Source organism: Pseudophryne corroboree, chromosome 10, assembly GCF_028390025.1.
Source record: "Pseudophryne corroboree isolate aPseCor3 chromosome 10, aPseCor3.hap2, whole genome shotgun sequence".
In the NCBI taxonomy this organism is placed as follows: domain Eukaryota; kingdom Metazoa; phylum Chordata; class Amphibia; order Anura; family Myobatrachidae; genus Pseudophryne; species Pseudophryne corroboree.
The window spans coordinates 118,823,458-118,849,489 of record NC_086453.1 but is presented as its reverse complement, the minus strand read 5'-3'; the positions used below and the strand labels follow the sequence as shown (position 1 = coordinate 118,849,489).

General features: G+C 46.4%; 1 protein-coding gene across 1 annotated transcript in view; it reads left to right on the top strand.

Annotated features, from left to right (window-relative positions):
• CACNG7 (calcium voltage-gated channel auxiliary subunit gamma 7) overlaps positions 1 to 26,032 on the top strand; it is a 218,630-nt gene that overhangs the window by 126,450 nt on the left and 66,148 nt on the right. Inside the window, exon 2 of the mRNA XM_063942765.1 lies at positions 12,149 to 12,388. Coding sequence (XP_063798835.1) covers positions 12,193 to 12,388 — 196 coding nt within the window. The 5' untranslated portion in view covers positions 12,149 to 12,192. The remainder of the gene's footprint in view (positions 1 to 12,148; positions 12,389 to 26,032) is intronic.

The window sequence follows — 26,032 nt, the reverse complement described above, 5'->3', positions numbered from 1 at the left end:
TTTCTTTCACCACCATCACGTCTCTCTCGCACCCCCACATCTCGCTCTCCATCACGTCTCTCTCGCACCCCCACATCTCGCTCTCCATCACGTCTATCTCGCACCCCCACATCTTTCTCTCCATCACGTCTGTCTCGCACCCCCACACACTCCTGATGTATGGCTAGCATTAGCCACTGCTGTCCGGTGTGGGGGGCAGGGGACACAGTGCAAGCCACAGCCTGTTTATGCCGGGATGAAAGAAGATGCATCGGGCTGCATGCTCAGTGTGGACCTACAGTTTAGTGCAGCTACAGTTATACTTTGGAAGATGCTGGTCAGTACTAATAGCACTGTCCTGTCTCTGCGACATACTCCGTATTGACCTGTGGAGTAGCTGAAGAGTACACTCTGTACTGATATACTATAAAAGGCACCCATTGCCTGTCATAGGGAGGCAGTCAATTTCCCACTTGTCAGGATCCCAGCGGTCAGGATACCGATGCTGGAATCCCGACACCAGCTGAAATACCGGCGGTCGGAGTCCCTACCGCTGGCTGGTCACCCCTCTTGGGTGGTGGGCCACGCCTCCACCCAGAGGGACATATAACCCTGGGGAGATCGACGTGTGGCGAGCGCAGCGAGCCCACAAGGGGACACACTGCACTAGCCACTGGGATCCCGGCTATCGGGCTCCCGGTGTCGGTCTCCTGACCGCCAGGATCTCGTACTGATCCCCTGTCATATCTCTGGGAGATACTCAGTACTGTCCTATAGAGCAGCTGATGAGCATACAGTAGTCAGTACTAAGATAAAGTACTATATAGAGCCCCCACTATCCTGTCACGGTACTGACCTGTGGGGCAGCTGATAAGTATAGTCAGCACTAATACACTATATAGGGCACCCACTAAACTGTCTATAGTGCAGCTGGTGAGACTGGTCAGTAATAAGTAGCTCACAGACAGCACAGTCAGTGGGTGCCCCATATAGTGAATTAGTACTGACTGTAGTCATCAGCTGCTCTATAAGTCACTCCTGAGTATGTACCACAGACAGGACAGTGCTGAATGCGTGCCATAGACAAGACAGTCAGTGGGTGCCTTATATAGTGTACTGTAGGCCAGTACTATCCTGTCCTGTCTCTGGGAGATACCCAGGACTGACCTGTACAGCAACTGCTGAGTATAGTCTCTGGGAGATACTCATTACTATGCTATAGAGCAACTGATGGGTATAGTCTGTAATAATATACTGTCCTGTCTCTGGGAGATACTCGGGACTGGCATATACAGCAGCTGATGAGTATATGTATAGCCAGTACTCGTACACTGTAGAGGGCAGCACCCGCTGCCTGTTCTGCTCTGGGGGGTACTCAGCCCTAATGTACAGTCACCGTGCAGTGGGTGAGCCTGGCAGAGCAGGGGTTACCGGCAGTTGGGTGTGCTGCTGCCGCTGTGTCCCCCCCTTCCTGCGCCCGGCGGCCATGTGCTCTGCCAGGGGGCGGTTATAGGGGGGCTGACCATAAGTCCTGTGCTCAGCCTCAGCCTGCAGCGGGCGAGTCACTACTACTAGACCAGCAGCAACTGTCTGGAACCCCGGGGGGGGGGGGGGCGCAAAGTCAGCACACAGCCCACTCCCCCACGACACCTGTAGCAACTTTGTGCCAACTCCGGGCTCGGGCTGAGATGCACCCGGGGGGCTTGGCACAGTGAGAGGGGGGCTTGAGTGAGCCTGGGGCCGCCCCAATGTCCCGCAAGCAGTGGCTGACCGGCTGCTGCTCTACTGCTTCATCTGCGGGGGAGGGGTGCCCCGGGGGCGTGAGGTCTGACTGCCAGATCGGTGCCCGGGAGGGCTGCGCCTTCTTCCCCTTCCTGCAGCAGCAGAAGCCTGCACCCGGAGCGGAGCCGCTGAGCCCGGGGGGCAGTGCCCGAGTGTGCGCCGTGTGTCAGAGCTTCCTGGGGGCGCAGTGTGATGCCTTCAAGTGCAGCCTGACCCCGCTGGAGAATCACATGTACTGGCTGAAGAGACCCTATCAGTGCGGCGACGGGTCCTGGGCTCACCTCCGCGACTGGAACCCCAATTGGTTTTGGAGTCTGCACCTTTCTCAGATGTTCTGCTGGCATAGAGGGGCACCACATAGAGTTGCTGTACGACAGGCACATTGGTGACAGAAGTAGGCAGAAGTCTCCGCTTACTAATCGTTCAGTTGGGGGAAACTTTCCCCCTACACTAGAACGATTAGGTGGGAAAAGTTGGCTGGTTGGAAAGAAATCGTTCTGATGTATTGCTAGCTGTAGGGACATTTGGGCAGTCAAGAGGCGGGAGCAGAGCGAGGGGGAACTGTGGCAATAGGCCAGGCAGTCTGGTTGAGGAGACCCAGTATATACATATGCCCTGGTTCCTCTGATTGGCTGCTGTCACAGAAGGGGGTGGGGAGAAGGCTGGAGACAGGGGAGAAGAGCAGTGAAGATGTCTATCAAGCCTCATACGCCATCCTGTGATGGTGAATGGACTTTGCGAAGGGAAACGGAAAGCTGAGCTTTCAGTTCCTTATGAATTGTACTCACCATACAAAAGTATGGTGATGCGATTCAGGCACAGAGCGGGGGTGCCGCTGAAGAAGTCAGGATCTCCTCCATGGTAACCCACTTTGTGAATATCCTACAGCAGAGAAAAAACGTGTTTTCCGCAAAACAGGGCTTTTCTCTGCTTTATGAATAGATCCTAAAGTAGCAACCAATCATCTCCGGTCATTTTTCACACACAACCTGTAACCTGGCAGCAAGGAGCTGATTGGCTGGTACTTTTTCTCTCTCCAAGCTTTGATACATCTCTCCAAGGTTCTTGACTGCATGTGAGCTGCCAGGTCAATTGTGATGTCTATCCTTGTGATGTGCTATTGGAAAGGCATGGAAACATTCATAATAGTTGCCAATCACCCGCACCATCACTCATTATACCAATGTTGGAGTACCATACCCATCATGGCTCCAAATTTGCCTTGATCACTGCAATGTTTCTTTTCAATTAGTTCACCTGTGCCCTTTTAAATTGAGAATTACAGTATGTATGTAAAATTCCAACTCGCATAATCTTTTCACACGGAACTTTGCAAGATTTACTTTCTCAGAACATTGACACCTATTTTATTAGTATACAAATTGTCTTAGTAAGAGAAGACAAATGTGTTACATAATCTGTGAATACAGAATAGTGTTATACAGAAAATTCATAGAACACAGCATTATACTGTAAAGTTAATTTCTGAATGTACAAAACCCACAGCACAAATGCCTTGGTAGGAGTTTGTTATGGTTGAAAAAGGAAAAGAGAACAGTATCTGGCAGGAAAACCTTGAGGAACCCAGGCATATAGGGGGTCATTCTGAGTTGTTCGCTTGTTGCCGATTTTCGCAACGGAGCGATTAAGGCAAAAATGCGCATGCGCATGGTACGCAGTGCGCATGCGCTAAGTATTTTAGCACAAAGCTTAGTAGATTTACTCACGTCCGAACGAAGAATTTTCATTGTTGAAGTGATCAGAGTGTGATTGACAGGAAGTGGGTGTTTCTGGGCAGAAACTGACCGTTTTCTGGGAGTGTGCGGAAAAACGCAGGCGTGCCAGGATAAAACACGGGAGTGTCTGGAGAAACGGGGGAGTGGCTGTCCGAACGCAGGGCGTGTTTGTGACGTCAAACCAGGAACGAAACGGGCTGAGCTGATCGCAGTGTAGGAGTAAGCCTTGAGCTACTCAGAAACTGCTAAGAATTTTCTATTCGCAATTCTGCTAATCTTTCGTTCGCTATTCTGCTAAGCTAACATACACTCCCAGAGGGAGGCGGCCTAGCGTGTGCAATGCTGCTAAAAGCAGCTAGCGAGCGAACAACTCGGAATGACGACACAGAAGTAGAGCAATGGACTACTGTACCGTACTGCTATATATATACTGGTGGTCAGCAAAATTCTGCACTGTCTTCCTACTATATACTGCGCACAACTAAAATGCAGCACAGGTATGAATGGATAGTATACTTGGCGACACAGAGGTAGAGCAATGGACTACTGTACTGTACTGCTATATATATATACTGGTGGTCAGCAAAATTCTGCACTGTCCTCCTACTATATACTGCGCACAACTAAAATGCAGCACAGGTATGTTTGGATAGTATACTTGACACAGAGATAGAGCAATGGACTACTGTACCGTACTGCTATATACATACTGGTGGTCAGCAAAATTCTGCACTGTCCTCCTACTATATACTACAATGCAGCACAGATATGGAGCGTTTTTCAGGCAGAGAACGTAGATATTTTCAGCACACTGAGCACAGATATTTGCAGCACACTGAGCACAGATATTTGCAGCACACTGAGCACAGATATTTGCAGCACACTGAACACAGAAACTGAGAGAACGCAGCCACGTCCTCTCGCTATCATCTCCAAAGCACGAGTGAAAATGGCGGCGACGCGCAGCTCCTTATATAGAATACGAATCTCACGAGAATCCGACAGCGGGATGATGTCGTTCGGGCGCGCTCGGGTTAACCGAGCAAGGCGGGAGGATCCAAGGCTGTAAAATGGGTGAAGTTCAGGGGGGGGGGGGGGGGGGGGTTCGGATCCCGAGGAACCGAAACCGCTCCTCTCTAGTTTATAAGGATATTAATAATGTGTTTCATAAGTGTAACTTACACTTATGAAACACATTATTAATATCCTTATAAACTAGAGATGAGCGGTTTCGGTTCCTCGAGATCCGAACCTTCCCCCCCCCCCCCGAAACTTCACCCATTTTACAGCCTTGGATCCTCTCGCCTTGCTCGGTTAACCCGAGCGCGCCCGAACGACATCATCCCGCTGTTGGATTCTCGCGAGATTCGTATTCTATATAAGGAGCCGCGCGTCACCGCCATTTTCACTCGTGCTTTGGAGATGATAGCGAGAGGACGTGGCTGCGTTCTCTCAGTTTCTGTGTTCAGTGTCTAGTCTATTATAGAAAAGTGATCCTTTAAATTAGCTATGAGCACGTCTTTGGTCACGTTAGTGGGAGTATTCTCATGCAGAGGACAGCATTGCGATTTCAGATAAGGAGGCAGACGGTGAAAATAAAATGGGCTAATCTGTTCAATATTTTTGAAAGAAAAGTAGAGGAGAGATACAGGGCAGTAGTTGGAGAGAGCAACTTGACAGAAAGGACTGAGTGAAGGAAGAAATGGCTATAGAGTGTTGGATCTGTTGGCGATTTCTTGTTGCATAGTGTTAATTTGCCTTTGAAGTAGGTGGTGAAGTTGAGTCTGAGGATTGATGGATAAAGCAGGGGGTGTTGTTGGTGGGCAGAAAAGCAATCTGATAGTGACAAAAAGACTTGATAGATTAGGGGTCTATGTACTAAACCTTGGCGAGAAAGTCGACAGAGAGAAAGTACTAGCCAATCAGCTCCTAGCTGTCATGTTACAGGCTGTGTTTGAAAAATTACAGTTTGGAGCTGGTTGGTTGGTAGAGTGCATTGCTATGTACTTGTCCTTTGCTTCGGGCACTGATAACCCAATAGCAACCCTAAATGGCTGTCTAGCTGAGCTACAGAAGTGGATGAGCGCCAGTTGGCTGCAACTGAACCCGGATAAAACAGAGGTCCTTATGATGCGACCGCAACATCAAAGGACAAGACTGCAGCATAGCCAACCAACTGGACTTACACTCGGGGATTCAGAATTACAGACCAGTGATCGTGTGCGGGATCTTGGCGTTGTCCTGGATGGTGGCTTGACACTTAAACATCAGATATCAGCCACAATCAAATCCTCATTCTTTCACCTGAGGAACATAGCCAGAATCAAGCACTTAATTCCCTCAGATGAGTCATACATGCATTTGTATCATCTCGATTAGACTACTGCAATGCCCTCTACCTTGGTCTCCCAGCAAAAGAATTGCAACGCTTACAGCTGGTGCAAAACACAGCTGCCAGGCTGTTAACCAACCAGACCGGTTCTAGCCACATAACACCCATCCTCTACTCCCTTTACTGGCTGCCTGTAAGATGGCGAATCATCTTCAAGATTGGCTTACTGAGTTTCAAAGCACTACATGACCAGGGCCCAAGGTACCTGAAGCAGCTTCTGGCCCCATACTGCCCCACTCGATTACTGTGATCTGTAGAGTCTCCCGTAATTCATCTGGGGGTCGAGCTTTTAGTCATGCGGCGCCGACTCTATGGAACTCACTTCCCCGCACAGTGCGAGAGGCCCCAACTATAGAATCCTTCAAAAGTAGACTCAAGACTTTTTCCTGTTTACTCAAGCATTTCCATAATGTCCCTTTTAGTATCTTCATGCTTCTGTATTTTATGAAAATGTACTTCATTATTTTCTGTACTATATTATGCTATGTATCTGTTAAGCGCCTTGAGTCCTATTGGAGAAAGAGCGCTATATAAATAATAGTGATGAGCGGGTTCGGTTTTACTCGGTTTTACTCGGTTCTCAAAACGGCATCTTATTGGCTCACGGATGTCACGTGTTTTGGATAGCCCATAAGGTTCTGTTTTGAGAACCGAGTAAAACCGAGTAAAACCGAACCCGCTCATCACTAATAAATAAAGTTATTATTATTATTATTATTATTATTATTTATCTATTTCCAAGGCTTAGTACATAGACCCATAAGTGGTTATTAGAGATCTTTTGAAAGATTTATCAAAATGTCTAAAAGGGAAAAGTGCAGGTGTTGCCCATAGCAACCAGACCCTAATTATCAATTTCTAGAATGTACTTACTAGATGGTAGCTAAAATATTTTTGGTTGCTATGGATAACACCTCCACTTTTCCTATTTAGATAGCTTGATAAATCTCTTAAAACCTTCCACATTGGTAGATTAGGGTGAAATGTATCAATTCTTGGAAAGAGATAAAGTACCAACCAATCAGCCCCTTACTGTTATTTTTCATAGACGGCCTGTAAAATGACAGAAGCTGATTAGTTAATACTTTATTTCTTAGCCCCTTACCTCTGCCCAAGCTTGATAAATCTCCCGCTTAGTTTTGTGAGAGGGCACAGATTTGGGTGTAGGGAGGATTGCAGGATCCAAGGTGAGACAGATACATTCAGTCATTGGCAATTCTCTGATCCATGGCCCTCATTCCGAGTTGATCGCTCGCAAGGCGAATTTAGCAGAGTTGCTCACGCTAAGCCTACGCCTACTGGGAGTGTATCTTAGCTTCTTAAAATTGCGACCGATGTATTCGCAATATTGCGATTACAAACTACTTAGCAGTTTCAGAGTAGCTTCAGACTTACTCGGCATCTGCGTTCAGTTCAGTGCTTGTCGTTCCTGGTTTGACGTCATAAACACACCCAGCGTTCGCCCAGACACTCCCCCGTTTCTCCGGCCACTCCTGCGTTTTTTCCGGAAACGGTAGCGTTTTTATCCACACGCCCATAAAACGGCCTGTTTCCGCCCAGTAACACCCATTTCCTGTCAATCACACTACGTTCGCCAGAGCGAAGAAAAAGCCGTGAGTAAAAATACTATCTTCATTGTAAAATTACTTGGCGCAGTCGCAGTGCGAATATTGCGCATGCGTACTAAGCGGAATTTCACTGCGATGCGAAGAAAATTACAGAGCGAACGACTCAGAATGAGGGCCCATGTTCAGTGTGGTGCACACCACTATACCATACAGCAGGCATTCCCAACCACGGTCCTCAAGGCACACCAACAGTGCAGGTTTTAGTGATATCCAGGCTGCAGCACAGATGGTTAAACCAAAATAACTGAGCTACTAATTACGTCACCTGTGCTGAAGCCTGGATATCACTAAAACCTGCACTGTTAGGGCTAAAACACACTACCCGGCATTTGCCGGCCGGGAAAAAGCCGGACGACTTTTTCCCGTGCCGGCATTGTAGTTAACAGTGTGAGGGCTAGGGTCCCTTCACACTGCACGGCCCCGGCCAGGCTGCCGGGTTGCAGCCGGGTCTCACCACTGGAAGGTCCGGCGGCCGCCGGGCCGTCTTTGCAGCCAGTGAACCGTGTGTGTGAAGGGGAGCTTTCACACACAACGGTTGTTTCTGAAGCCGTGTCTGATGCTGCGCATGCGCACAGCATCACACACGGCTCAAAGCCGTCCTGTGTGCGAGACTCTGCCGGTTTCTCCCGGATGGCAAAAAGCCGGACAAAGTTTGTCCGGCTTTTTGCCATCCGGGAGAAACCGGCCAGTGTGTTACAGCCCTAAGTGTGCCTTGAGTACCGTGGTTGGGAATGTCTGCCATACAGCATAGTGACTATATTTAAATAGGCTGGTTGACTGATTAGAAGATTGAAAACATATTTTGCTAATTGAACAAATCAATTAGTTTAATATATCGCTATAATCCAATTGTGTATTACCTTTTCATGGGGGGTACCAACGAATCTGTCCAAGCGATTTTGGAGAATAAGCAATAATTTATCTCTTTTCACAGGGCCTAATTCAGACCTGATAAGGCACACTGACATGCGGTGGGACGCCCCGCATATCAGGCCCAACCCCCCCCCTGCAGAAGTACAAAAGCATCGCACGGCTGCGATGCTTTTGTACTTCATGGGTATCTCCTGACCAGTGCAGCTTTTGCGCGCTGGCCGGGAGCTACTCATCGCTGCCCGGGTTGCAGCGGCTGCGTGTGACATTAGGCAGTTGCTGCAGCCCGCCGCCCTGTACAGTCCGGCCACGCCTGCGTTGGCCAGACCGCACCCACAAAACGGCGGCCAAACGCCGCCATGCCGCCCCCTCCCGCCCAGCGACTGCCTCTGCCTGTCAATCAGGCAGAGGCGATCGCTAGGCAAAGACAGCCGTCGGCTGTGAGCCATGCGCCTGCACACTGTGGCGCCAGCGCATGCGCATTTCTGACCTGATCGCTGCGCTGCGATGAACTGCAGTGAGCGATCAGGTCAGAATGACCCCCACAGTCTCTTTGCTTTATTCTATGACATACCAAAAGCATGCCGTTATACACAAGACAATAGCTTTTAATGTCATCACTTTTCAGGAGGAAGTTTGTCCACATCTTTATAAAACAAATCATTGAAACGTATATTCATTTGCATAATTGCAATAAATTACATAACACAATAATGTATGATATGATAAGGAAATCTCAATTAATCCATTAATACTCCAGGTCTCAAAATAATGTTATAAGTGCAAAAGTAGAGTATTTTATTCTGATATCGAATTGATACATCATGCGGCATGAAGACAGTTCTAGACTGAAGAATGACACCCCTTATTGTTTAGACAGTCCTTCTTACATTTACACTAGGCAGATTAAATTGAACCAACAAACCACATCACAGGATATAAAATACCCAATGGTATATGTAATACAGGGAGTTTGGCCAAAACCTCATGGCTTAAGCTTGGCGATATGACTCCAAGTCTGGAGCATTCTGACTCCATGGCCAAAACAGCTTAAGTCATCTTGTGCTCAGAACATCTCAGTACATTCTGTGTATATGCTAAAGTCTACACGATAAAGAACATCTTGGTAAATTAACTAAAGGTTTACATGCGTCTGGGATTACAGTTTAGAATAAATTGCTATTATACAGATGCTTCTGACTAAGTGAATGTGATTTTTCACAATTTATAACTACAGTAATACATATGCTTTTCCTTACCTATCTTTTTCAACTCCCCTGAACCGCTATTTTCCTTCCACATCAGAGGCAGGATGCACCAAAATTAGAAATGCCGCCAAAAATGCAGTTTTCAAAGGTTTGGCAGTTTACCGCATTTGCACCAAGCCCCGTAATGCAATAGATTCTGGGGCTTTGATGCAGTGGTGGGCAATACCATCTTTAGATGGTGTTGCCCTATAGAAGCCTTTGGGCATTTATCGTGTTTCACCACTGAGAAGAATCCAATCGAATCCCTTCCAGCAGCCCCCGTGGCATATGTCAACCCATGCATGTGCTGATAGGACTCCAGGTCATAAACCCAGAAGTCCTACTATTGCCAAAAGACATATCTTACCACAACAACTACCCCTTGGGATTTTCTGCAAGCATACAGCATTAGTAAACACTGGCATGCTTGCAATGAGTGGCGGGATGCATTCCACACGAAATGTGAGGCTTGATGCTTCCCGCCCCAGATGTCACGTTTGTGTATTTGACACATCACAAGCGCAGTGGTATAACTACCATGGATGCAGGGGGTGCAGCTGCTTCCAGGGCCCACTGCTCCCCCTGCTCTCTGTCACGGCTGCCTTCAAGTCCTGCCGCTCCCCCTTCACTCCCGCCTGACAGAAAGGCTGCAGCCGCGGGGGATGCAGCTGGGCCCCTAACACTGCAACAAACTTTGCCCCAGCCTGGTCAGCTCCCGGCAGCAGGACAGTGCCGCGATTCACCCGCATATATGGGTTGCGGGGCCTAATGCTGTGAAGTGCCCGCCCCCATCAAAGACCTGTGGCTGTGTTATAGTCAGTTAGTGCTCGTTCCCCCTCCCTCTCGCTCTCCCCTGACTCTCTCCATGACACTCTCCCTCTTGCTCCTCTCTCTCTCTCTCTCTCTCTCTCTCTCTCTTTCCCTGACACCCTTTCTCCTCTCTCTGACACTGTCGCTTTCTCCCTGACACTGCCTCTCTCTCGCTAGCACTGTCTCTCGCTCTCCCTTTCTCCTTGACACTCTCTCCCTGACACACACTTTCCCTGACACTGTCTCTCTCTCCCTAACTCTCCCTGACAGTTTATTTCTCCCGCTCTCTCTCTCTCTGTGACACTGTCTCTCTCTCTCTCTCTGACACACTCTCTCTCTCCCTGTCTCTCTCTCTTTTTCTCTCGCTGACACTCTCTCACTCTTTTGCGCCCCCTCTCTCTTTCTCCCTCCCTGACACTCTCTCGCTCTCTCATTCCTGCTCGCTCCTCACCCCCTCTCTCTCTCTCTCTCTCTCTCTCTCTCCCCCACATGCCCTCTCTCTCATCACTATCTCTGAATGTACACAAACTGTTTCATGCACACAATTATTAAAATATTGTATAAAATTATCTTCACTCTATGTGTATAAGGTGTATATGAAACATAAATAAATTTTCGTGTTTAGTCTTGAGTCCTATCTCCAAGATAACTCATATATATACAACGATGTGTCTATATATATATATATATATATATATATATATACCGATGTGTCCTCATACATTGTTGCTGCAGTTGCGCCAAACAGCCCTTCTTGTCGCACCAGGTCCTGTGAGACTCTGCAGGCGTCTGGAGTCTTTGCATCCTTTTTTGCAGAAAATGCATCTTAGTCGCAACATGATGCAATTAGGATGCACCAGGAAACTGTGCTAAATAATTTGATATGCAACACTTGTATATCTGTGTGATTGAGTCTCTGAATCTGTATACAAAGTGCTACAATGGAGCGGCCACGTTTTTGTGCTTTGTATACAGACTCAGTCGCACACAGATATACAAGTGTCTTATATCAAATGAATTAGCACAGTCTCCTGGTGCAAAATACGACAGACACTAGTAGAGTTGCACTGGACCTGGAGGCTCACTCCTGTCAGGCATCTTATGCTGTGTGGTTTATTGAGGCTAGATGTAGGAAGACACATCTGTATCTCTAGTTGACCATGCCTGATGAATAGAAAAAATGTACACCATGTACTGTATAGTTTGTGTTGGAAATCACAGTATTATTACTCCTCCTGACTGACTGCTAAACTTTTGACTCCCAGTTGCCAAGTTTACCGTATCATTGGTAAATGTACAAAGAGGTTTCTCTCAAAAAATGAGAAAGTTTAATATTGTCTAGAAAAATTATTCAAAGTGGATTCTTTGTAGTGACAAACATAATTTGCACAATATAAAAAACAAACAGATTTTGTTTTGCACAGGCTCCTCTGTGATTATATACAGCCATTTTAAAAGTTGCCCTCGATGGAAATGTGCATGCCGTCAAAATAAAAAATGTCAATTCAAAGTCATGGCAACTATTACTTTTGTACAGCTCCTTAATTAATTGCAATTTTTTCTCATCAGTTACTAATTTCCATTTTGAGATTCCTGTTGGAGGTTCTGCTAATTGCACTAAGTAACTATGAGAAGGACCTCACTTAAACAATTCTGTTATTTAAATTAATGTATATTTTGGTTTTGTCTTTTCGTACACTGCAGGAAACTGTGCAGCATCCTCAACTGACTTCCCCCTGCTTCCTAGAATGAGTAATTGCAGCAGCCGTGCACTGACCCTACTCAGTAGTGTCTTCGGAGCCTGTGGTCTCCTCCTTGTCGGTATAGCCGTTAGCACAGACTACTGGCTCTACGTTGAAGAAGGAATTGTCCTACCTCAGAATCAAACAACTGAAATAAAGATGGCGTTACATGCTGGTCTCTGGAGAGTGTGCTTTGTAGCTGGTAAGGTCTTCCAGATTAAGTGCCATTTACGTGATGTGCATCTCGTCAAATACTTGCTCACAAAATATAGTCTTTGCTTTCTTTTTGTGTATTGTTGTAGATTATTGATGCACACAGTTATCTTGGCTGCACTTTTAGCTTGCATTGTCTTTTTAGTAGAGATGAGCGGGTTCTGTTTGTAGAAAACCGAACCCACCTGAATTTACCGATAACAAGTAGATCCGAGCCCAGACTCGCATCTCCATGCCAATTTCAAATCCAAAACAAGGAAAAATCTCATCATCCTGTTGTCAGATTCTCACAGGTTTTTGGATTCTTTATAAGGGCGCAGCAACTGGGACTCTGCGCCATTTCCCTCAGGCACGTTGCTGTATGCTGCACTGTACTCTGCTGTAGATTGGCTGTGCTGAGACTCCAGTGCTTTGTATAGTTTGTAATGTATAGGGGTGTGCTGCGCTAGACTCTGCAGGTTAAATTGACTGTGCTATGTTCATATCAAGTGGCTGTTCACAAGCACCACTACAGTGTGTATTGCCATTGAAATAAAAAAAGATAAAAAGTTTAAAAAAAAGTTTAAAAAAATGATTATCTTAAGTTTGCACAGTGTGCATTGTACCCGTGTGTTTATTAATCACATACATAATAAAATAAAAAGCCTTTACATTTCCACAGTGTGAGTTGAGCTGCAAAGTGAAAATAAAGATATTCTTTCATTGTTTGTACTGTTTGGTATGCTTTGCCCTAGTGCACTTTGTGCAAAGCCCTTTAACCCCATGTAGTTTGAATAGAGCTGCATGTTAAAAAAAAATTATAGCTCTGTTGGTTGTAGAGATGTGCACCGGAAATTTTTCGGGTTTTGTGTTTTGGCTTTGGATTCGGTTCCGCGGCCGTGTTTTGAATTCGGACGCGTTTTGGCAAAACCTCCCTGAAAATTTTTTGTCGGATTCGGGTGTGTTTTGGATTCGGGTGGGTTTTTTTTTACAAAAAACCCTCAAAAACAGCTTAAATCATAGAATTTGGGGGTAATTTTGATCCCATAGTATTATTAACCTCAATAACTACAATTTCCACTCATTTCCAGTCTATTCTGAACACCTCACACCTCACAATATTATTTTTAGTCCTAAAATTTGCACCAAGGTTGCTGGATGACTAAGCTAAGCGACCCAAGTGGCCGGCACAAACACCTGGCCCATCTAGGAGTGGCACTGCAGTGTCAGACAGGATGACACTTAAAAAAATTAGCCCCAAACATCACATGATGCAAAGTTAAATAAAAAAAAAGAGGTGCAAGATAAAATTGTCCTTGGGCCCTCCCACCCACCCTTATGTTGTATAAACAGGACATGCACACTTTAACAAACCCATCATTTCAGCATCAGGGTCTGCCACAAGACTGTGGCTGAAATGACTGGTTGGTTTGGGCCCCCACCAAAAAAGAAGCAATCAATCTCTCCTTGCACAAACTGGCTCTACAGAGGCAAGATGTCCATCTCCTCCTCATCTTCCGATTCATCACCCTTTTCACTGTGTACATCCCCCTCCTCACAGAGTATTAATTCGTCCCCACTGGAATCCACCATCTCAGGTCCCTGTGTACTTTCTGGAGGCAATTTGCTGGTGAATGTCTCCACAGAGGAATTGATTATAATTCATTTTGATGAACATCATCTTCTCCACATTTTCTGGAAGTAACCTCGTACGCAGATTGCTGACAAGGTGAGCGGCTGCACTAAACACTCTTTCGGAGTACACACTGGAGGGGGGGCAACTTAGATAAAATAAAGCCAGTTTGTGCAAGGGCCTCCAAATTGCCTCTTTTTCCTGCCAGTATACGTACGGACTGTCTGATGTGCCTACTTGGATGCGGTCACTCATATAATCCTCCACCATTCTTTCAATGGTGACAGAATCATATGCAGTGACAGTAGACGACATGTCAGTAATCGTTGGCAGGTCCTTCAGTCCGGACCAGATGTCAGCACTCGCTCCAGACTGCCCTGCATCACCGCCAGCGGGTGGGCTCGGAATTCTTAGCCTTTTCCTCGCAGCCCCAGTTGCGGGAGAATGTGAAGGGGGAGCTGTTGGCGGGTCACGTTCCGCTTGACTTGACAAGTGTCTCACCATCAGGTCTTTGAACATCTGCAGACTTGTGTCTGCCGGAAAGAGAGATACAACGTAGGCTTTAAACTTAGGATCGAGCACGGTGGCCAAAATGTAGTGCTCTGATTTCAACAGATTGACCACCCGTGAATCCTGGTTAAGCGAATTAAGGGTTCCATCCACAAGTCCCACATGCCTAGCGGAATTGCTCTGTTTTAGCTCCTCCTTCAATCTCTCCAGCTTCTTCTGCAAAAGCCTGATGAGGGGAATGACCTGACTCAGGCTGGCAGTGTCTGAACTGACTTCACGTGTGGCAAGTTCAAAGGGTTGCAGAACCTTGCACAACATTGAAATCATTCTCCACTGCGCTTGAGTCAGGTGCATAATCCCTCCTTTGCCTATATCGTAGGTAGATGTTTAGGCTTGAATGGCCTTTTGCTGCTCCTCCATCCTCTGAAGCACTCTGGTACCGGGGACAGAGTACCTCAAGCAATTCTCTAATTCCCTGTGAATTAACGGTGGATACCGGACACACGTTTAACACCACCGCAGCTGCCAAGACCTGAGTTATCCGCTTTGCAGCAGGATGACTGCTGTGATATTTCATCTTCCTCGCAAAGAACTGTTGGACAGTCAATTGCTTACTGGAAGTAGTACAAGTGGTCTTCCGACTTCCCCTCTGGGATGGCGATTGACTCCCAGCAGCAACAACAGCAGCACCAGCAGCAGTAGGCATTACACTCAAGGATGCATCGGAGGAATCCCAGGCAGGAGAGGACTCGTCAGACTTGCCAGTGACATGGCCTGCAGGACTATTGACTTTCCTGTCTAAGGAGGAAATTGACACTGAGGGAGTTGGTGGTGTGGTTTGCAGGAGCTTGGTTACAAGAGGAAGGGATTTAGTTGTCAGTGGACTGCTTCCGCTGTCACCCAAAGTTTTTGAACTTGTCAATGACTTTTGATGAATGCGCTCCAGGTGACGTATAAGGGAGGATGTTCCTAGGTGGTTAACGTCCTTACCCCTACTAATTACAGCTTGAGAAAGGCAACACACGGCTTGACACCTGTTGTCCGCATTTCTGTTAAAATAATTCCACACCGAAGAGGTGATTTTTTTTGTAATTTGACCAGGCATGTCAATGGCCATATTCGTCCCACGGACAACAGGTGTCTTCCCGGGTGCCTGACTTAAACCAACCACCTCACCATCAGAATCCTCCTTGTCAATTTCCTCCTCAGCGCCAGCAACACCCATATCCTCATCCTGGTGTACTTCAACAGTGACATCTTCAATTTAACTATCAGGAACTGGACTGTGGGTGCTCCTTCCAGCACTTGCGGGGGGTGTGCAAATGGTGGAAGGTGCCACCTCTCCCCGTCCAGTGTTGGGAAGGTCAGGCATCGCAACCGACACAATTGGACTCTCCCTGGGGATTTGTGATTTAGAAGAACGCACAGTTCTTTGCTGTGCTTTTGCCAGCTTAAGTCTTTTCATTTTTCTAGCGAGAGGATGAGTGCTTCCATCCTCATGTGAAGCTGAACCACTAGCCATGAACATAGGCCAGGACCTCAGCCGTTCCTTGCCACTCCGTGTCGTAAATGACATATTGGCAAGTTTACGCTCCTCCTCAGACGCTTTTAATTTAGATTTTTGGGTCATTTTATTGAACTTTTGTTTTTTGGACTTTAGATGCTCTCTACTATGACATTGGGCATCGGCCTTGGCAGACGACGTTGATGGCATTTCATTGTCTCGGCCATGACTAGTGGCAGCAGCTTCAGCACAAGGTGGAAGTGGATCTTGATCTTTCCCTATTTTACCCTCCACATTTTTGTTCTCCATCTTTTAATGTGTGGAATTATATGCCAGTAATATATCAATAGCAATGGCCTACTGTACCGTACTGCTATAAATATATATATATATACTGGTGGTCAGCACAATTCTGCACTGTCCTCCTACTATATACTGCGCACAACTACAATGCAGCACAGATATGGATAGTATACTTGACGACACAGAGGTAGAGCAATGGACTACTGTACCGTACTGCTATATAATACTGGTGGTCAGCAAAATTCTGCACTGTCCTTCTACTATATACTGCGCACAACTACAATGCAGCACAGATATGGATAGTATACTTGATGACACAGAGGTAGAGCAATGGACTACTGTACCGTACTGCTATATATATATATATATATATATATAAATATTCCATATATACAGCGGCACTCAGAGACTTATGGTAAGTGAAAAAATGTGCAAAATTTAATTCATATTACAAACTGTTCAGGCCAACGTTTCGGGGCACACCCGCCCCTTTGTCAAGGTGAACCAAAAGTGAATAGAACAAATACATGCAGTACCTTATACTGTGAAGAAGACCCGTTGGCGGGAAGCATCGCGGCCGAAGGCGGGCTGTGCGTCTCGCCCGGCCGTCTCCAGTGCAGTGATGTCATCAGTGCGCCGCAGAGTTCTCCTTCCGTGCGCCGCCGGCCTCCTGCGTTGCCTAGGGAACCAGGACGTCATCGTATCCCCCGCCCCCGACACAACGCGTCTCCATGGCAACCTGGCTTACGTAGGTGCCTGGCTTCCGGACTGTCCTTCTCATACGCCGCACTGACAACCTGAAGTGACAAAATGTGTACACGTTAGGCACTGTGTGAACTGGTGAACATTGCTGCTGAACCCAAATAATTCTGTATAAATACAAGGTCATCCAGCCACTGTAATTAGCACCACAAAAAGCACCAGTTAATCTAGCATATACGTAATAAACTATTAAATTGCGAATTATACTACTCAACTGCTATCCATGATTAAGATATAAAAATACTGAAAAATTAAAGTACATTCCACTGTATCATGTCATTGAGGCCATTCGGCCTTATAGTGTCCAGTTTGTACATCCATCTTGCCTCCATGCGTAGTAATTGTCCATGCCTGTCCCCCCCTCTGATCCTCTTGGGGACATGGTCAATAATGGAAAAGCTCAAATCCTTCAGCTCATGCCCCTTCTCCCTGAAGTGTTTGGCCACAGGTTGATCCGTGGATTTGCCAGCTAACGCAGCCTTGATAGAAGATTTGTGCATGGCAAAGCGCTCTCTGAAGGTACGTATAGTCTTGCCTACATATTGAAGCTTGCACGGGCATGATATTACATATACTACATACGTTGTTGTACAGGAGAGAACATGGTTGATCTTAAAGGATTTGCCTGAGATACATGAGGTAAATGCACTACCTGGGTTCATAAATTTGCAAGTATCGCACCCCAAGCATTTGTAGCAGCCCAGGGGTTTGGACAGAAACGAAGACATTGTCCTTGTTCTATCAAACCCCGTGATGTCCGTGTGCACCACCATGTCCTTGATGTTCTTACTCCGGGTATAACATGCCAACGGTTTCTTTTGCCGGAATGTGGATAAATTCTTATCCGTGGCAACTATGGGCCAAAGAGCTTTAAGTGCTCTAGGTACCACCGGACTTGAAGTATTATATTTAGTAACGAATGGTATGGCTTGGGTGTCTTCCCTGCCACGTTGTTCCAATAGCTTCATTCTCGGTATCTCGGAGACCGCTTGTTTGCATTTCAGTAATTCTCTTCGGTCATATCCTCTCTCCGTGAAGCGTGTCACCACTTTAGATAAGGCCCCCTCAACATCGGATGCTTCGCTGGTGATCCTGGCTGCTCTTATGAGCTGTGACTTGGGTAACCCTTTTTTCAAGGCCCTGGGATGGTGGCTGTTACTTCTTAATAATGTGTTTTTATCTGTGGGCTTGTAATATACCTCAGTGCTGATCCTGTTGCCTTTAATGGATACCCAGACATCCAAATAGTTAAGGGCCTCATGGCTACTCTGTGCCGTGACCCTAATGGATGAGTCCCTGTTGTTAATGGAAGTTATCAGCTTGTTGAATCGGTCCGGGCCCCCAGTCCACAAGATGAACACGTCATCTATGTACCTACAGTACTGAATGATGTACTGGGCAGCCTCCTGGTTATTGAAGAACATTTGTTGCTCTTCCTGCAACATGAACACATTTGCAAACGATGGCGATACGTTGCTTCCCATAGCACACCCACTGGTTTGTCAAAAGAACTTGCCATCGAAGAGGAAGTAATTTCTAGTGAGTGTTAGTTCCAGAAGTCTGAGAAAAAGGTCCACATCGAGCGACTCCATCTTTGTCTTGGTTAGGAACTCTTTCATTGCTGTCAGGCCCTGGGCCTGGGGGATGCAGGTGTACAGACTACAGATGTCAATGGTGCATATCATAGTCCCCGTTGGTACTTCTGAAACTAATTCTAACATGTTTAAAAATGCAGTAGTATCCTTGATAAATCCCCTCTGTTGAGTAATCAAGGGCTGAAGGATGCTGTCTAAAAACATGGATATCGGTTGGTAAAGTGCTCCTTGTGCAGATATGATTGGTCTTCCCGGTGGTTTTGATGAGTTCTTATGTATTTTTGGTACTGTAAATAGTACTGGTACCACCGGAAATTCCTGCTTTAGTGCCGTACATAGCTTGCTGGTAATCATATCGGACTGGTATGCCTGGTCCAAAATGCCATCCACTTCCTCCTTGAAACTCACCGTGGGATCCATGGCTAATTGTTGATAAACTGAGGTATCCGCAAGTTGACCGTATATCTCAGATTTATAGTCCTCCAAGTTCATTACTACGATCCCGCCCCCTTTGTCGGCGGGGCGGATCACAATGTCCCTGTATGTCCCCAGTTGCTTCAGGGCCCTGAACTCTGCTTTGGACAGATTGTAATGCGTTCTTGTGGTGGCTGCTGAGTATTTAGAGACAGATTCGTCCAGTAGCCGAGAGAACGTCTTAATGGAGGAATTACTGGATGTGGGATCAAACTTGGATCTATGCATGGAATTAATGAAGGCTTGATGCGGGTCCCTTGTTGCAGGAGGTGGTTGTGCTTGAAAAAATTCTTGCAAGCGGAGCTTGCGCGAAAACTTGTGCAAATCCGTTTGCCACACTAGTTGGTCAAATTTGTTGGTCGGAATAAATGAGAGGCCGTTACTTAATGCTTTCGTTTCTATGTCACTTAGGTGCCGGTCCGATAGGTTGTATATCAGGTCTTCTTTCTGGACGGAGCGCTTCTGGATCCTGGTGTTCTGCTTGCCCCTGCGGGTGGGCGTCCTCTTGTTTTTGTTGTTGCCTCTGCTGCCACTGCAGGGGAGTTCCCTAAAGGGATACTGGTGTTGTCTATTGGACCCTCGGAATCATTTATCGCAAATTCACTGTCACTGTTAGATGTTATTAGTTCGGCACTGTTGTCCTCTCTTCGTTTGCGCCAGCTGTGCTTGGCCCTAAAATTATAGGGCTTGTGATTGCCGGGCTCACCACCAGAAACCCAGCGATATACCTTATTGGTCTCATAGTCCTCTTTCACGATTAGGGATTTGTTCCGCTTAAATCTGATGAGCTCCTTTTTATATGTCTCATTCTGTTGTTGTAGTTTCTGGATTAAGGGCTGGCTGCTATCCAACTGTAGCACTGTTTTGTGTGTTGTCTCCAGTTGATGTATTTTGTCCCTTGTGATTTTAAGTTCCCGGGCAGCTTCCTCCACCACCAGCAACATCAGGTCTAGGCTGCATTTGTTGAGGATACCTATCCATCGGTTGCAGAAATCCGCATTAAATCTGCCTATTGTGGGAACGTTGCGGACGCGGAATCCACGAGGGATCCTCCTTTCCTTGTGATAATTGGATAGCGAGATCCCATGCATCAAATAATCACATTCACGACGCTTAAGCTTGTTCAATTGATGATACACATCGTTCATGGTGAATTGCTCCTCCGAGTCGACCAGGCTCTCCGTGAAATACAATCTGTTGGCATCCGCCTCTGTAAAACTATATACCTCTGTGTCTGCTGTGACAAGACCTCCAAAACCAGCCGCCATTTCTTGTGACATGTCGACGTATACAAGCAGTTAGTGTGTGCTAGGTGCTGATAACGGGATGCTCAGTGTGCTGTAGAGCCCTTTGCTTCTCTCTTTACAAGACGAGCAGAAAAAAGTGTCCAGTGCCTTAATAAAGTGCTAAAGTGAAGTAAAGTGCTGTGCTATAAAGTGCAAAAATCCTGTGCTTGACTCCAGGGTCCTCTCCCTTCCACAAGGGGACTGCTTGACCAAAAATATTCAATATAGAAAGTCATATGAAAGTCACATAAATTCCAGGGGTGCCTTGTCCCAGGCGGATCGTACAGGTGATGACCCCGTGCGTCCCTGGGATATGTATCATATAGGACCGGCACTCACCTCTCATGGACACTTTGCTCCGGTGCCCTCTTGAAATAATCAATAATCCAAATATTCCATATATACAGCGGCACTCAGAGACTTATGGTAAGTGAAAAAATGTGCAAAATTTAATTCATATTACAAACTGTTCAGGCCAACGTTTCGGGGCACACCCGCCCCTTTGTCAAGGTGAACCAAAAGTGAATAGAACAAATACATGCAGTACCTTATACTGTGAAGAAGACCCGTTGGCGGGAAGCATCGCGGCCGAAGGCGGGCTGTGCGTCTCGCCCGGCCGTCTCCAGTGCAGTGATGTCATCAGTGCGCCGCAGAGTTCTCCTTCCGTGCGCCGCCGGCCTCCTGCGTTGCCTAGGGAACCAGGACATCATCGTATCCCCCGCCCCCGACACAACGCGTCTCCATGGCAACCTGGCTTACGTAGGTGCCTGGCTTCCGGACTGTCCTTCTCATACGCCGCACTGACAACCTGAAGTGACAAAATGTGTACACGTTAGGCACTGTGTGAACTGGTGAACATTGCTGCTGAACCCAAATAATTCTGTATAAATACAAGGTCATCCAGCCACTGTAATTAGCACCACAAAAAGCACCAGTTAATCTAGCATATACGTAATAAACTATTAAATTGCGAATTATACTACTCAACTGCTATCCATGATTAAGATATAGAAATACTGAAAAATTAAAGTACATTCCACTGTATCATGTCATTGAGGCCATTCGGCCTTATAGTGTCCAGTTTGTACATCCATCTTGCCTCCATGCGTAGTAATTGTCCATGCCTGTCCCCCCCTCTGATCCTCTTGGGGACATGGTCAATAATGGAAAAGCTCAAATCCTTCAGCTCATGCCCCTTCTCCCTGAAGTGTTTGGCCACAGGTTGATCCGTGGATTTGCCAGCTAACGCAGCCTTGATAGAAGATTTGTGCATGGCAAAGCGCTCTCTGAAGGTACGTATAGTCTTGCCTACATATTGAAGCTTGCACGGGCATGATATTACATATACTACATACGTTGTTGTACAGGAGAGAACATGGTTGATCTTAAAGGATTTGCCTGAGATACATGAGGTAAATGCACTACCTGGGTTCATAAATTTGCAAGTATCGCACCCCAAGCATTTGTAGCAGCCCGGGGGTTTGGACAGAAACGAAGACATTGTCCTTGTTCTATCAAACCCCGTGATGTCCGTGTGCACCACCATGTCCTTGATGTTCTTACTCCGGGTATAACATGCCAACGGTTTCTTTTGCCGGAATGTGGATAAATTCTTATCCGTGGCAACTATGGGCCAAAGAGCTTTAAGTGCTCTAGGTACCACCGGACTTGAAGTATTATATTTAGTAACGAATGGTATGGCTTGGGTGTCTTCCCTGCCACGTTGTTCCAATAGCTTCATTCTCGGTATCTCGGAGACCGCTTGTTTGCATTTCAGTAATTCTCTTCGGTCATATCCTCTCTCCGTGAAGCGTGTCACCACTTTAGATAAGGCCCCCTCAACATCGGATGCTTCGCTGGTGATCCTGGCTGCTCTTATGAGCTGTGACTTGGGTAACCCTTTTTTCAAGGCCCTGGGATGGTGGCTGTTACTTCTTAATAATGTGTTTTTATCTGTGGGCTTGTAATATACCTCAGTGCTGATCCTGTTGCCTTTAATGGATACCCAGACATCCAAATAGTTAAGGGCCTCATGGCTACTCTGTGCCGTGACCCTAATGGATGAGTCCCTGTTGTTAATGGAAGTTATCAGCTTGTTGAATCGGTCCGGGCCCCCAGTCCACAAGATGAACACGTCATCTATGTACCTACAGTACTGAATGATGTACTGGGCAGCCTCCTGGTTATTGAAGAACATTTGTTGCTCTTCCTGCAACATGAACACATTTGCAAACGATGGCGATACGTTGCTTCCCATAGCACACCCACTAGTTTGTCGAAAGAACTTGCCATCGAAGAGGAAGTAATTTCTAGTGAGTGTTAGTTCCAGAAGTCTGAGAAAAAGGTCCACATCGAGCGACTCCATCTTTGTCTTGGTTAGGAACTCTTTCATTGCTGTCAGGCCCTGGGCCTGGGGGATGCAGGTGTACAGACTACAGATGTCAATGGTGCATATCATAGTCCCCGTTGGTACTTCTGAAACTAATTCTAACATGTTTAAAAATGCAGTAGTATCCTTGATAAATCCCCTCTGTTGAGTAATCAAGGGCTGAAGGATGCTGTCTAAAAACATGGATATCGGTTGGTAAAGTGCTCCTTGTGCAGATATGATTGGTCTTCCCGGTGGTTTTGATGAGTTCTTATGTATTTTTGGTACTGTAAATAGTACTGGTACCACCGGAAATTCCTGCTTTAGTGCCGTACATAGCTTGCTGGTAATCATATCGGACTGGTATGCCTGGTCCAAAATGCCATCCACTTCCTCCTTGAAACTCACCGTGGGATCCATGGCTAATTGTTGATAAACTGAGGTATCCGCAAGTTGACCGTATATCTCAGATTTATAGTCCTCCAAGTTCATTACTACGATCCCGCCCCCTTTGTCGGCGGGGCGGATCACAATGTCCCTGTATGTCCCCAGTTGCTTCAGGGCCCTGAACTCTGCTTTGGACAGATTGTAATGCGTTCTTGTGGTGGCTGCTGAGTATTTAGAGACAGATTCGTCCAGTAGCCGAGAGAACGTCTTAATGGAGGAATTACTGGATGTGGGATCAAACTTGGAGCGGAGCTTGCGCGAAAACTTGTGCAAATCCGTTTGCCACACTAGTTGGTCAAATTTGTTGGTCGGAATAAATGAGAGGCCGTTACTTAATGCTTTCGTTTCTATGTCTGACATACAACCTATCGGACCGGCACCTAAGTGACATAGAAACGAAAGCATTAAGTAACGGCCTCTCATTTATTCCGACCAACAAATTTGACCAACTAGTGTGGCAAACGGATTTGCACAAGTTTTCGCGCAAGCTCCGCTTGCAAGAATTTTTTCAAGCACAACCACCTCCTGCAACAAGGGACCCGCATCAAGCCTTCATTAATTCCATGCATAGATCCAAGTTTGATCCCACATCCAGTAATTCCTCCATTAAGACGTTCTCTCGGCTACTGGACGAATCTGTCTCTAAATACTCAGCAGCCACCACAAGAACGCATTACAATCTGTCCAAAGCAGAGTTCAGGGCCCTGAAGCAACTGGGGACATACAGGGACATTGTGATCCGCCCCGCCGACAAAGGGGGCGGGATCGTAGTAATGAACTTGGAGGACTATAAATCTGAGATATACGGTCAACTTGCGGATACCTCAGTTTATCAACAATTAGCCATGGATCCCACGGTGAGTTTCAAGGAGGAAGTGGATGGCATTTTGGACCAGGCATACCAGTCCGATATGATTACCAGCAAGCTATGTACGGCACTAAAGCAGGAATTTCCGGTGGTACCAGTACTATTTACAGTACCAAAAATACATAAGAACTCATCAAAACCACCGGGAAGACCAATCATATCTGCACAAGGAGCACTTTACCAACCGATATCCATGTTTTTAGACAGCATCCTTCAGCCCTTGATTACTCAACAGAGGGGATTTATCAAGGATACTACTGCATTTTTAAACATGTTAGAATTAGTTTCAGAAGTACCAACGGGGACTATGATATGCACCATTGACATCTGTAGTCTGTACACCTGCATCCCCCAGGCCCAGGGCCTGACAGCAATGAAAGAGTTCCTAACCAAGACAAAGATGGAGTCGCTCGATGTGGACCTTTTTCTCAGACTTCTGGAACTAACACTCACTAGAAATTACTTCCTCTTCGATGGCAAGTTCTTTCGACAAACAAGTGGGTGTGCTATGGGAAGCAACGTATCGCCATCGTTTGCAAATGTGTTCATGTTGCAGGAAGAGCAACAAATGTTCTTCAATAACCAGGAGGCTGCCCAGTACATCATTCAGTACTGTAGGTACATAGATGACGTGTTCATCTTGTGGACTGGGGGCCCGGACCGATTCAACAAGCTGATAACTTCCATTAACAACAGGGACTCATCCATTAGGGTCACGGCACAGAGTAGCCATGAGGCCCTTAACTATTTGGATGTCTGGGTATCCATTAAAGGCAACAGGATCAGCACTGAGGTATATTACAAGCCCACAGATAAAAACACATTATTAAGAAGTAACAGCCACCATCCCAGGGCCTTGAAAAAAGGGTTACCCAAGTCACAGCTCATAAGAGCAGCCAGGATCACCAGCGAAGCATCCGATGTTGAGGGGGCCTTATCTAAAGTGGTGACACGCTTCACGGAGAGAGGATATGACCGAAGAGAATTACTGAAATGCAAACAAGCGGTCTCCGAGATACCGAGAATGAAGCTATTGGAACAACGTGGCAGGGAAGACACCCAAGCCATACCATTCGTTACTAAATATAATACTTCAAGTCCGGTGGTACCTAGAGCACTTAAAGCTCTTTGGCCCATAGTTGCCACGGATAAGAATTTATCCACATTCCGGCAAAAGAAACCGTTGGCATGTTATACCCGGAGTAAGAACATCAAGGACATGGTGGTGCACACGGACATCACGGGGTTTGATAGAACAAGGACAATGTCTTCGTTTCTGTCCAAACCCCCGGGCTGCTACAAATGCTTGGGGTGCGATACTTGCAAATTTATGAACCCAGGTAGTGCATTTACCTCATGTATCTCAGGCAAATCCTTTAAGATCAACCATGTTCTCTCCTGTACAACAACCTATGTAGTATATGTAATATCATGCCCGTGCAAGCTTCAATATGTAGGCAAGACTATACGTACCTTCAGAGAGCGCTTTGCCATGCACAAATCTTCTATCAAGGCTGCGTTAGCTGGCAAATCCACGGATCAACCTGTGGCCAAACACTTCAGGGAGAAGGGGCATGAGCTGAAGGATTTGAGCTTTTCCATTATTGACCATGTCCCCAAGAGGATCAGAGGGGGGGACAGGCATGGACAATTACTACGCATGGAGGCAAGATGGATGTACAAACTGGACACTATAAGGCCGAATGGCCTCAATGACATGATACAGTGGAATGTACTTTAATTTTTCAGTATTTCTATATCTTAATCATGGATAGCAGTTGAGTAGTATAATTCGCAATTTAATAGTTTATCACGTATATGCTAGATTAACTGGTGCTTTTTGTGGTGCTAATTACAGTGGCTGGATGACCTTGTATTTATACAGAATTATTTGGGTTCAGCAG